At 34.4% G+C, this 15,000-nt stretch overlaps 1 protein-coding gene across 3 annotated transcripts in view; it reads right to left on the bottom strand.

The window, feature by feature from the left end:
* LOC113821763 (uncharacterized) overlaps nt 1–14,988 on the bottom strand; it is a 19,861-nt gene extending 4,873 nt beyond the window's left edge. The window contains exons 1-2 of one of the 3 annotated variants that reach the window (XM_070141041.1): nt 14,748–14,932; nt 4,086–4,272 (exon numbers count right to left, since the gene is read on the bottom strand). In XM_070141041.1, the coding sequence (XP_069997142.1) occupies nt 4,086–4,131 (46 nt within the window). In that variant the 5' untranslated portion in view covers nt 4,132–4,272; nt 14,748–14,932. Of the gene's footprint in view, nt 1–3,906; nt 4,273–14,747 lie in introns of those variants that run through there. The other 2 variants (XM_027374285.2, XM_027374286.2) reach the window with 2 other exon arrangements.
* Between the last annotated feature and the right edge of the window lie 12 nt (nt 14,989–15,000).

Raw genomic sequence — 15,000 nt, 5'->3', positions numbered from 1 at the left:
AATACTGAAAAAAATCTCCAAACGAAACAGTATTACAGCAATTTAGAAATTACAACACTGCAATTACAACAAAACCACAATAACCTAATCATACCCTTTTTATTCATCAACTTCCCCAAAAAACAATTATATTAATAAATCAAACTCCTCCACGCTCGAAAACCTCCTTATGTTCAATATTTCTGTCCCTTTTCCCCCCAAATGACAACCTTTGCTCCTAGAATCGAGAAGGAAAACTATGAAGAAAATTGTCTCAAGGCAGAACAATGGACGAGAATCCGTATCTTATAAAAGGCCTCCATTAAATAATTTTAGTCACCTACTGGTAATTCATCTTCCTAGGGACTTTAAATGAGGCTCATTTATCATGTGGAAAATCTAGTGAAAGTTAGAGCTGTAGGAAAATATACTGTTATATAAAAGAACTTACACGTATAAACATATACTCTTATGTGTTATGTATATGCTCGGTGCACTTGTATCGCATACTCATTCTGTACACATGCTTATTCGTTGCAGATTCACATGTGCACATGTATACACACACACAAGCACAAATACGATCTCTCTCTCTCCCTCTTTATTTTTCTCTTTCTCTCCCTCCCTCCCTCTCTCTCTCTCTCTCTCTCTCTCTCTCTCTCTCTCTCTCTCTCTCTCTCTCTCTCTCTCTCTCTCTCTCTCTCTCTCTCTCTCTCTCTCTCTCCCTCTCCCCCCTCCCCCCCCCCCCCCCCCCCCCCCCCTCTCTCTCTCTCTCTTTCTCCCAATCCGTCTACCTGTCTATCTATCTATCAATCTATATCACTCACTCAATCATTCACTCGCTCACTCACTCATTAACTCTCTCTCTCTCTCTCTCTCTCTCTCTCTCTCTCTCTCTCTCTCTCTCTCTCTCTCTCTCTCTCTCTCTCTCTCTCTCTCTCTCGCTTGCTCGCTCTCTCTCGCTTGCTCGCTCTCTCTCTCTCACACACACACATACACACGCACACACACAGACACATACATACAGACACAAAGACACACACATACACAAACACAACACTCACGCACACACACACATACACACAGACACACACACATACACAAATACAACACACACACACACTCATACATACAGACACACACACACATACACAAACACAACACGTACGCACACATATACTTACAGACACACACACATACTCAAACACAACACGCACACACACACGCACACATACATACAGACACACACACACACATACATACACAAACACAACACGCACACACATACACACACACAACACGCACACACATACACACACACACCCACACACCCCGTACCTTTCCCCCCGGTCGCATCCGCCGTCACGGACGGCTTATGTGTCCCCCCCATCTCGTTCTCTCCTCTTCCTCTCTTCCTCTCCTTCTTCATCTCCCTTTCCCTCCATTTTCTTTCTTTCCTCTTTTTTTTTTCTTTTTCATTCATTAAGTCATTCTTCACTTTTTTCTACTTCGTTCTTCTTCTCCATCTCTATCTCCTCCTCCTTTTCCTAATTAATTTCTATATTTTCTCCTTTTCTCCTTCAGTCCTCCTCCTCTTCTTCTTCTCCTCCTCCTCCTCCAACTTCTTCGTCTTCTCCTCCTGCACCTCCTTCGTTCTCTCTCACCTCCTCCTCTTTCTCCCCGCCCACGACCTCCCTCACCCATACCCTCTCCCCCATCACCCCGCCCATACCCCCCACCCATACCCTCTCCCCCTTCACCCCGCCCATACCCCCCTCCCCCTTCACCCCTCTCCCCGCCCATACCCCCGTCCCTCCGCCCATACCCTCCCTCTCCCCCTTCACCCCCGCCTACGCCCCCACCCCCAACCCCACCTCCACCCCCCCCTACCCACGCCCAGGTTATGACAAGCCGTAGCGTGCGGGCGTGGGATTAGCAGGATCAAGCGTGGGCGTCATGCTATACCTGCGACGTCGGTTCTTAGCGGTGTTGTTTGGGGGTGAGGGTGGGGGGGTGAGGGGTGAGGGGAGAGGAGGAAGGTAGGGGGAGGGGGAGGGGGAAAGGGGTAAGGGAGGGGAAAGGGGAGGTTTTGGGGGAGGAGGAAGGTAGGGGGAGGGGGAAGGTGGGGGGGGGAGGAAGAAGGTAGGGGGAGGGGGGAAGGTAGAGGGGGAGGGGGAAGGTTGGGGGGAGGAGGAAGGTGAGGAGCGAGGAGGAAGAGGAGGTGGGAGATGATGATGAGGAGGAGGAGGAAAAAAGGAAGGAAGAGGAAGAAAGAGAAGAAGGAGATCACATAAGAAAGAGGAAAAATATGAACTGTAGGATACTGAATAAAGAAGAGGAAAAACGTGATAAAAAGGAAATCTGAGAAAGGAGGAGGAAGTGGAGAGAGATGAATCAGGGAAGAGAATGTAGCTGATATAATAAAGAGAGGAAGGGGGGACTATAGAGAAGGAAATGAGAAAAGAAAGATGCAAAGGAAAAAAAATGAAAGAGAAAGAACAGGAAAGAGGAAAGAGGCGATAAAGAAGGAGGAGAAGAGGGAAAAATAAAGAAGAATAAAATGACCTTGGGAGAGAGAAAAAAAGCAAAGAAGGGAGAAGGGATAATGAATAAAAGGAGGAGGAGGGAAAGACGTGATAAAGCAATGGTGAAAGAGGGAAGGCATGATAATAATAAATAGTGGACAGAAGAGGAAGACGAGGAAATTAGACGTGAGAATTAAGAATAAAAATGGATGAGATGAGAGAGAAACAAAAGGGGAGAGACAGAAAACAATAAAGGAAGAAGGGGAAGGAGGGCGATAAATATAAGAGACAAAAAAGGGAAGAGAGAGATAAAAAAGAAAGGATGGAGAAAGATAAGATAGAAAGAGAAAGGGAGAAGAGGACGATTGAGATAGAGTAGAGAGAGAAAGAACACTAGAGAAAGGATAGAGAAAGAAAGAGAAAGGTAGAAGAAGACGACAGAGAAAGAATAGAGAGAGAAAGAACGGTAGAAAAAGATAGAGAAAGATATAAAAAAAAGGGATAAGGGGACGATAGAGAAAATAGAGGGAGAAATAACGCCAGAGAAAGGATAGAGAAAGATAAGAAAGAGAGAGAAAGGGAGAAGAGGACGATACAGATAGAGTAGAGAGAGAAAGAACGACAGAGAAAGGATAGAGAGAGATAAGAAAGAGAGAGAAAGGGAGAAGAGAACGATAGAGATGTAGTAGAGAGAGAAAGAACGACAGAGAAAGGATAGAGAGATAAGAAAGAGAGAGAAAGGGAGAAGAGGACGATAGAGATGGAGTAGAGAGAGAAAGAACGACAGAGAAAGGATAGAGAGAGATAAGAAAGAGAGAGAAAGGGAGAAGAGGACGATAGAGATGGAGTAGAGAGAGAAAGAACGACAGAGAAAGGATAGAGAGAGATAAGAAAAAAAGAGAAAGTAGGGAGGGACTGCATATCGTTATCATCTACGGAAGGTGGACTTCCTGTTGCTTCAGGTTTCTCTTCGCAAATCACCGCTAATATTTGCACAGTAGAAATTGCAAACGAAAAGAAATGCACACAACGCGCATCTCTAACGCATTCTCCTCTTCTCAATTCTGTTTACTGTAAATCACGATACATATATATTCAGCGCTCGTGACTTGCAAGGTCAAAGAGTAAAGCCGTTAGGGTTGAATCGGCCATAAAAAAAAAAAAAACTAAAAAAAACTATGGTGTTACTTTCAAGGTTGATTTACACCTGTCACGACCTTGCGTTGGGCTTGACCTATTTCCCCGTCCTTGGGAAAAATATCTCTGACCTTGTAAACAAACGCGCATCTATCTCTCCTCCAGCACCACAGCACATGCCACACGAGGGTAATAACGATGCATAGCAATAACGTGCATCAAGGCCTCTCTAACCACTAGCTTCTTCGGTGATTTATGAACTTACCTTCAAGTTTGAGGTCATTTGGTGGAACGAGACGATACACCCAATTGAAAATTAATTAAAAGAAGATCGCGAAATGGAACGCAGGCAGGGAAACAAAACACACACACGCCCACGAGAGCGAGAGAGGGAGTACGAGAACACAACACACCCGCCCTTACACTCGGCTCTGGGACACTCACATGAGCCACGGGGATGCACGGCGCCGCACTCTCTCTTTCTACACATTCCCGTCACCACGCCGCTTCAGACTTCGTACCTCCTCTGCGCTTCCCAGTCTTCTTTTTCTTTTTTATTTACTCCTTCTGAAAGACACTTCGTTTCCTCCTATTTCGTATGTCGTTCATTTTTCCCTTCCTCTTTTTTTCTCTTTGGGGGAAGGAGAAGATTAGCCGAATCACTGGAAAATGCGTTAGAACTCTGAGTTTGCCAATCACTCCGTCGTCTTTGGCTTCATCTCACCGCTAACTATTCTTCATCAACACTGTATCTGTCTCTGCGCTCTTTACACAAACGGCGGGACCACACGCCCACGCCGCGCACAAACGGACGCACTGATATTCTCGCTCCGTGAACCGTTGCCATTCAGACGTACGTACAAAGTTGCACAGACATTTCTCGCTTCTCTTTCTCTCTCTCTCTCCCTTGTCTGTCTATCTCTTGTTCTCTCTCTTTCTCTCTGTCTGTCTCTTGTCTTTCTCTCTGTGTTTTTTTTTCTGATTTTTTGTTTTTTTCTTCTAGTCGGCACTTGCTTCTCTCTTTGTCTGTTTATCTTTCTGTCTCTGTCTGTCTGTCACTCTCTCTCCCACCCACCAAGCACGCCCAAACACACACACACACACATACACACACACACACACACGTCCGAGCAGAAAAGAATGCGTGACGTCATCAATTTCACGTTAATTTCAACACGACGCTGACAAAACGGAAGTGAAAATTGCGTAATACTGATAAATGAAATTGCTTAATGAATGTAACTTGATATGTAGGTCATAATCTTTTCTTCTTTTCCGTCTTCTTTTGTCTAAATAAACTGTTTTTAAATCTAGCTATCTATCTGTTTATTTATCTGCTTTTCTATCTATTTACCTATGCTTCTGTCTATCTTTCTACCTGTGTATTTCTCTCTGCCTGTCTATACATCTGTCGACATTGAACACAACATCAATAACAAAAACATAACATACAGAAAGGAGAGTTGACGTCGACATTAAAAAGACATCACCAAAATCCACCATTATTACTAAATCAATGAAAAGGTTTTAACCCCGCACCTGCTGTTAGTCTTCCGACGCGTTAAAATCACATCTCATAATAAGTACAAAAAAATGAAAAGATATATAAAACAGCACCTGAATACCCTTAAACGCAATTCAAACTCAATTTCGAATAACTAGAAGGCACCAGAGAGCGACAACAGTTGATCATGACACCAAAATGATTAAAATTTGTGGAACTGATAAGATATAACCCCGCGGGACCCAAAGCTCTGTTAAAGGAAATGGCGCTATTCATGCTAACGATGAAGGCTATACAAACAGTATTATTTCCGAGAAACTAATATGGGTGATATTAATGATAATAACAAAATATCCAAAACTGTAGTATTGGGAAAACATTGGCGACAGAAAAATTGATAAGATAAAGTCAATAATGATGACACAGTAACACTCGTAATTAAAAAAGAGAGCAAGAAAGACAACAATAAATTAATGTACAGTAATAATTGTGATAATATAAACAGTAATGATGATAATAGCAATAATAATAATTATGTTAGTAATAATTACAACAACAATAATAATAATGATATTGTTATCATTATTATTACTATTATCATTACTATCATCATTGTTATTATTGTTATCATTATCATTATTATTAATGATGGTGATAACAACAATGATAACAATGATAATGATAGATAATAATAAAATTGATAATGAAATAGATGATAATGATAATAACAACATTGATAATAGTAATAATAATAGTAATAATGATAATATTGATAATGATAATTCAATATCAATAGTGATAATGATAATAATAACAATAATAGTAATGATAATAATAACAATGATAAAAAGGATGAAAATAAAGATAATAATAATAATGATAAAAACTATAATGATAATGAGGATAATAATTACAATGATGGTGATGATAACGATGACAATTATGACAGTCATAATAATGATGGTGATGATGACGATGACAATGGTGACGGTGCTGATGGTGACGATAATAAAGGTGATGATGATGATGGCGACGGCGCTGATGATGACGATGGCAATGATAACGGTGATGATGACGATAATGATAATGGTGATGATGATGAAGACGATGATGATGGTGACGATAATTATGGTGATAATGAGAACGATGATGGTGATGATAATAATAATAGTAATGATGATATTAGTGATGATGCTTATTCTAGCGGATCTCTTGCTAAAATTCGATACAAGTACAACTAGATGAGGATTTCCCAACTTAGAGGCCATAGAATATTATCTATAATGATATTATCTATAACATTATCTATAACGATATGAAAAATAAGAATACGAAATAAACTGATATTTTTGTCTCACCAACAATACCTCATCATCTCACACCTATCAATAAATTAAAATATTTCCATGCACTGTTCTTGTTCTAAAGCGATCAGCACCACAACACAAGCCATAACGGGTAATAACTGAATTTGAAATTGGGGATTGACGCTGAACTGGGCCGTGGAGGTTATTTTATGCTGGTCGGGAGTCGCAGAATAGATGTTTTATTTTATTTAATTTTATTTATTTATTCATTTTCTTTAGATGGTGGTGATGATGGTGGAGGTGGTGATGAGGATGGTGGTGGTGATGATGGTGATGGCGGTGGTGGTGATGGTGGAGGTTGTGATGATGGAGGTGGTGATGATGGTGATAAGGATGGTGGAGTTGAAGGTGATATTGATAGTGGTGATGAGGATGGTGGTGGTGGAGGTGAAGGTGTTGATGATAGTGGTGATGGAGGTGATGATGATGGTGGTGGTGGTAATGGTAGTGGTGATGATTATGGTGATGGTAATGATGGTGGTGGTGATGATGATTATGGTGATGGTGCTGATGATTAGTCCCTTTTAATAAGTAAGTCCCTATTAATAAGTAAATTCATTATTAAGCCCCTTTTGATAAGTGAGTCCCTTAATGAGTCACTTTTAATAAGTCCATTTAATAAGTAAGTCTCTTAATAAGTCCATTTTATATGTAAGTCCCTTAATAAGACCCTTTTAATAAGTAAGTCCCTTAAAAAGTCCATTTAATAAGTAAGTCCCTTAAATAAGTCCATTTAATAAGTAAGTCCCTTAATAAGTCTATTTAACAAGTCTCTTAAAAGGCTTCCAGGGACTTACGTCGATCGAGATGGGCGGCTTAAGGTGCTGTCACACTAGCACTTTTTCCGACAATTTTTTTTTTTTCTGAAATTTCGTCCATTTTTGAGCGAATTGTCGATTTTCCAGTCAGACGATAATGATCGTTTCCGTCTGAAAACCTTTCCGTCAACTTTTTCAGCCAAGCAAAGTCAAATCAAGAAGTATTTTCGAGAATGTTTGTATTTATGTAAAATAAAATTGTCAAAAAAAAAAAAAAAATAGCGGAAAAGTGCTAGTGTGACAGCACCTTTAGCCACGTCTCTATAATCAACAATTACGTCGACAACAATATGATGATTTACACAGGAGTGAATTTTTCATTGGATAACAAGGTCGCCAATCAGAGTATCATTATTGTTATTATCATGTGTGAAAATAAGTTTGAGTTAATTTTTGTTTGGAAGTTTATGTTGCTCATCTTTTTTTTTTTTTTTTTTGTTCGAAAACATTGCAGCAAAATTTTGTTTCTAGGAAGATTAAGTATTCATCAAGTAGCATGTGATGATGATGATGATGATGGTAATAATAGTGTTATTAATGATAATGATAACGACAATGATAATAATGATAGTAGCAGTAATTATAGAAATATAAATAATAATGATAATGACAATAATGCTATTAATAACAATGATATAATAAGGATAATGGTAATAGAATATTGGCAATTATTATCATGAAAATAACAATAATTATGATAATGACAATATTGATAATGGTCATTATAATAATGATAACAATACAAACATTAATGCTGATAATAGCAATAACAATAATATTGATAATAATGGTGATAACGATGATAATAACAATAATAATAATGAAATAATGATAATAATGATGATAATTAAATAATAATGACAATAGTAATAACAATAACAATGGTAATAATAGTAATAATGATAATACTAATACTGATAATGATGATGATAATGATAATATTAATACTGATGATAATAATAATGATGATGATGATTATGATGATGATGATAATAATAATGATAATGATTATGATGATAATAATAATGATGATAATACTATTGATAATGAGAATCATAAAAATATTAATGATTATAATGATAATAATATCAAAATAATGATAATAATAATAATGATAAATAATTAAAAGTGATACAAGTGTTAATGCTGATAATAACCTCAATAATAATAATAAAAACAATCACACAATAATAGTAATAATAACAATAAGAGTAATAGTAATAATAAAGATGATAGTAATAATAATGATAATGATAATAATAGTAATAATAATAATAATAGCAATAACGATAATGATTATAACAATAATGAAAACAATAACAATAATAACGATTATGATAATAACTAGGGGCCGGATTCTCAAAACAATCTTAAGTAAGGAGGCTAGAAATGTGCCTTTATGTAGGACTATACGAACTTGTCATCTAAAAATGTCGCGCGGTAATATATTTGCTCAGGTTTAAACTTGAGGCGCACTGGAGGCCTTATTTGGAAGCCTTATTTTCCGTTAAAAAAAGCGTAAAAAAAAAAAAAAAAAAACGGAGTAAAGAAGGGAAATGAAGAGTGGGAGAGGGAAGAGAGGGTAGATTTAAATAATTTTCCTGCGTCTTATCCCTGCCTTACATAGTTCAGCGTCGTAACCCACATACGACGTCGGATCTTCAGTGGCCAATCACAGCTGTCGTTTTAGGCGGCTCTTAGGGAGTCTTGACCAATCACAAGCCGTAAATGCCAATCAGCTGATTTTTGTAAACACAACGCTGACTCCAGCCCGTGTTATGATGAAACTTTTTAACTAATATGTTCCAGAATAAGTGACGCAGAAGAAATATGCAAGATTCCTTAAAACAAAGGAGTGCATTATTATCGGAATGCATGAATACCGTGAAATTAGAACAAAGCGTCTCTTCAAAAGAAAGTCCTTGCTCGAGAGGATGGCTAATATTACATGAGAATTTTTCATACCAATTACCAGTTTTGCAAATAATACTTGGAATAAGTTTTAAAGGCTTAACTATATATATATATATATATATATATATATATATATATATATATATATATATATATATATATATATATATAAAGTAATCTCCTTTTTCTCTGAATTATCATGATGTCCACTCACCCACAAATTAAGTTAACAATAATGTAAATATTGGCATTAATAACAATAAAAAATATATAAATAAAACCATTACATCCGAGGTACAGCGCCTAACCAAAGATTATATACTACTATATAATCTCTGGCCTAACCTAACCTATCGGAAAAAGCAATTCACAGTTATATTGGAATATTACACTTGTTGCCTTGTTTAGTAGTCCACGATTGGTTCATGTATACCCAATAACACTATAATGTAGTAAAAACAAACTGTAATGTTCTATTAATTGTTTTAAGACGAAGTATTTCATTTATGGTTCGCCGAAACCGAACCGAAATTAGGAGAAAGCGAAATTAAAATATAAAAGACACTTGGACCAATACAACGGTTCCCTTGCTCTGTGTATGGGTCGTAGGGACACTCGGCCGTGTGCTGTGCTGGCGCAGCGGTCAGGTGCTGGTCTAGCAATCTTGATCTGCGTTCAATCCCACGCCCGGCCAGTGGATGTTATCCCCGTCCATTCCTTGCACACAGGGGGAGATTTGGGCAAAAATAGAACAGACAGCATGTCACAGCAAAGAATATCCATTGTAACAAATGGAATTAAAACTAAATCTTTAAAATCTTTAAATCTTTAAGGTGCTTTGAGGAGATAAGGTGCCTTAACGCGTATGAGGAGATAAGGTGCCTTAACGCCTTTGAGAATCCGGGCCCAGAATGATTAGAATGGTGATTGCAATGACAATGGAGATACCTATAATGGCATTAATAATAACAGTAATAGTAATATGACAATAATGATAACAGTATTGTTTTATTCATCATAATAATAATGAACAGTGACATCAGTAGTATAGACGATATCGCCGTCGTTACTGGCACACCAGCACATTTTCCGTTTTTTTCTTTTTGTCAGTTTTTCATAAATTGTCAACTTTATGAGGCATAGAATCACATAGGTTGAAAAAAACAGTCGCCCAAAACGACGATATCATTGTACGTCTTCCTTTTCAATTTATTGTTTATGTACCCGCCATCTCTGATTTCCTAGAGGCAACGGTTCTGACGAATATTATCGATGAGAATTTCCCTCAGAAAGGCATGTTCAGACGGGAAGATTAGCACGATTCGTGATGATATCGAAAGTGGAGAGGAATGGCGCGCTCTGCTCTCACGGATGTAAGCAATCTTGCGAACACTTAAAACAAGTTTTATTAACTGCAATAAATAATACATTTCATATTTACTAATCTATTGTTTTATAGTATATACATTAAATTTAATCACATATTCTTTAGTTTAGAATTAATCTTATTGAACATAATTGCAACCAATCTCGAATATAGCTCTTGATTTGAATATGGCTGAAACAGTTAACGGAAAGGTTTTCAAACGGAAACGATCATTATCGTCTGACCCGAAAATCGACAATTCGCTCAAAAAATAACAAAATTTAAGAAAATTGTAAAAAGAAAAAATAGATAAATAGATAAAGAATAAATAACGGAAAAAGTGCTAATGTGACAGCACCTTAACAACATCAACTGGAAGCATTCAGAGAGCACATACCTCCGTCAAAGCAATTGCGTCACTGCTGCAGTAAAGGAATTCACACCTGAAGAATTACGTTAACACGACCTTTTTCAAGTACACTGCTGACGTCCGCAAGCATTACATCCTAACCAACGTGGCCAAAAACGTGACTTCCTTGGAGGTAATAATCATTACAAAATTACAACCGCAATAATCAATTTCTATTTATAACTGGTTTATAGTCCTATATGCCTACTGCTCATTGTTAGATAGACCTAGGGTATAGTTTTATGATTACAATAGGGTTGATTACTCTACTAGCCTTATCTCTTATCTAGACACATGGTATTACACATGGCCAGCATAGGAAGCATGCTGACCAGGAACCAGACACAAGATGGATCGGTTAAGGCTAATAGGATAATCATTATAACTGTTGCTCTGCTTTTAAATCCCTGTGGATGTTCTGAAGGTTGTGATCCTGTGGTTTGATATCAATATTTTACGTCATGCAGATTTTCGTTACTTTTACTAGGGATTCGTAAGGGAAGTTTGCGATGAAGCTCGTGACCGGAAATACACGAAGTCAGTGTTTATGAAGATTGATACTGATGACCATATCACTGATTCTTTTCAAATGCCATTTTAATATTCGCGAATCAAGAGATATCATGCATTAATTCTAATATGATGATAATAATAATGATAATTGATAATACTGATAATTTGATAATAATGATGACAATGATAATAATAATGATAATAATGATAAATATGATAATATCCCATACGAGTCCTAGTCAACCAGCATTCAACTGATCACTTGATAATAATAATGATAATAGAGAAGAATAATGTTAATGACAATGGTAATGATAACAATAATAATTACATTGAAAAGGACAATGATAATAATGATGCTGATAATGATGATAATAATAATAACGGCAATAATAACAACGATAACGATAATGAAAATAATTAAAATAACAACAACAGCAATGATGATAATGGTAATAACAATAATGGTAATGATGATAATAATGATAATATTTACAACAATAATGATGAAGATAATGATAACAATAACAATGCTAGCAGCAATGATAATCATTATCATCGTCACGCGATGATAATGAGGGTAAAAATTACTGAAAATGATGAAGGTATTAGTAATGTTAATCATGAAGGCGAAGATTCACAATAATTGTAATTAAGATGCTATCGAGGCCGAACACAATAATAAGGGAGTGATGCTGATGAAAAGATAATGACAATATTGATAATGATAGTAACAATGATAATTATGATAATGATGAGAACGATAATAGTAGTAGTAATGATAATAATAATGATAAACATAATATTAACAGAGCTAATGATAATGATAAAAATGATAATGAATATAAAAATGATAATAATAATAGTAATCATAATAATAATGACAACAATAATTGCAATAAGAATGATGATGACAAAATTAATGACAAAGTAAATCATGATAATAACATTAATGATAATAGTAATAGTAATAATAATAATGATAATAATAATAATGATAATAATAGCGATGATGATAATGATAAAGAATATGATAATGGTAATGATGATAACGATGGTTACAATAACAATAGTAATAATGATAATAATAATGATGACAATAATGATAATAATGATAATGGTAATGATAATAATAACAGTAGCAATAGTATTAATGATGATGATAATAAGAACAACAATGAAAATAATAATGATAATAACAGCAAAAATACTACAACTACTAAAACTACTACTACTACTAATAATAATAATAGCTGTAATATTGTTAATAGCACGAAAAAGATAATAATGATAATCATAAAACAATTATGATAGTGATAATTATTTTTATAATAACAATAATGACAACAATAATCTTTATGACAATGGTGATGAAGAGGATGAAGATATTATTAATAATGATCATAATAATAATAATGATAATGATAATGATGAAAGCGATAATAATGATTATAGTGAAAATAATAATGATAATAATTAGTATCATCATGAACATCATCATGATCATAATTATAATGATAAAGGTAATAGTGGCAACATTAGCAGTAGTAATATTAGCGGTAGCAGTAATACTAATGGTTATATTTAGATAATAGTAATGATAATGATGATGATAATGATAACAATAATAATGGTAATAAGTATAATGATAAATGATGATAATGATACTGATACTGATAATAATGATGATAATAATAATAATAATAATGACCATAATAATAATGATGATGACAATAATAATGATAATAATGATAATAATGATGATAATGATAAAAATGATAATGATTACATTGATAATGATAGTAATGATAATAATGATGCTAATAATAATGATAATAATAATAATGATAATAATAACAATAATAATAATAACAATTATAATGATGATGGAAACGATGATAATGTTAATGACAGTGATAATAATAATAAAGTAATGGTAATAACAGTAATGGTGATAATGATGAGGATGAGGATAATAACGATGAGATAATGATAATAATAATAATAATGATATTAATACAAGTGATAAAGATGATAAGATGATAATAATAATAAGGATAATATAACTACAATAACAATAAAGATGATAATAATACCAATAGTAATGATGATAATAGTACCAATAGTAATGATGATAATAATAATGATGATAATAATGATAATAATAATAATGATGATGGCAATTATAATGATGATAATATCTATAAAAAGGATAATGATAGCAATAATAAGAATAATTATGATAATAGTACAGACAATAACAAAAAGTAATGATAACAATAATAAAAGTTATGAAAATAAAACTAGAATTAAGAATGAATATAATACTACTAATAATAATAGTAATGATAATAATATCACTAATGACAACAACAATAATAATGATAATAATAATAACAAAGGCGATAATAATAATGACGATAATGATAATAACAACATCAACAACAATAATATTGATGATAATAATAACAATAATGATACTACTACTACTACTACTACTACTGCTACTACTACTAATAGTAATAATGGTAATAATAATAATTATAATAATAATAATGATAATAACAATAATGATAATAATAGTAATAATAATAGTAATAATGATAACAATAATGATGATGATAAAATAATAGTAACAATAATAATAATAACAATAACAATAATAATAATAATAATAATAATAATAATAATAATAATGATAGTAATAATAATTATTATAATAATAATAATAACAGTAATGATAATAAGAAGAGTAGTAATAATAACAACAATTATAAGAATAATGTTAATACTAATGATAATAATAAAAATAATGATGATAATAACGACACTAATAGTGATAATAATGATGATAATAATAATGATAATGATGATAATGATGATAATAATAATGATAATGATAATAATGATAACAAAAACATAAGAATAATAATAGTGATCAAGAATATTAACAATAACTAGAGCAGTAATACCATGATAACAATGATGATAATAAAAGTAATAATAGCAAGAACAACAGTGATAATGATAATAGTAATGGCAATGATGATAACAATTTAAAAATTACCAAGAATAACATAGCTGACTATAGAATTATTCACGCTGAAATTGTATTTAATATGCAATAATAACCATCACCTATGTGAAAACCAAGGACCTTTGTACAGTATAAGGTTAGGAGCACCTGAACACTCATTACCCTCCATTGCACTCACTCGCTTTCACCACCAACACCCTCATCACCACCAAAATCACCACCAGGGTCGCACCCCTTTCGAAAGCCTCGGATTCTAAAGCAAGAGAATCGACTGTATACCTTTAAACGCAGCATCCAATGTCCATAGGAATTCCAGCACCACAATAAAGCATTGGTTAAGTTCCACACACGACACTCAGACTATATTCAGCCAAGAGACAACTGCGGGTCGACAGGCTCTATCTGCTGATAAGATCGTGTATCGCTCCAGG

The sequence above is a fragment of the Penaeus vannamei genome, chromosome 27, assembly GCF_042767895.1.
Source record: "Penaeus vannamei isolate JL-2024 chromosome 27, ASM4276789v1, whole genome shotgun sequence".
NCBI lineage: Eukaryota > Metazoa > Arthropoda > Malacostraca > Decapoda > Penaeidae > Penaeus > Penaeus vannamei.
Note: the sequence above shows the minus strand (reverse complement) of the source record. Positions and strands in the feature narration are given on the sequence as shown.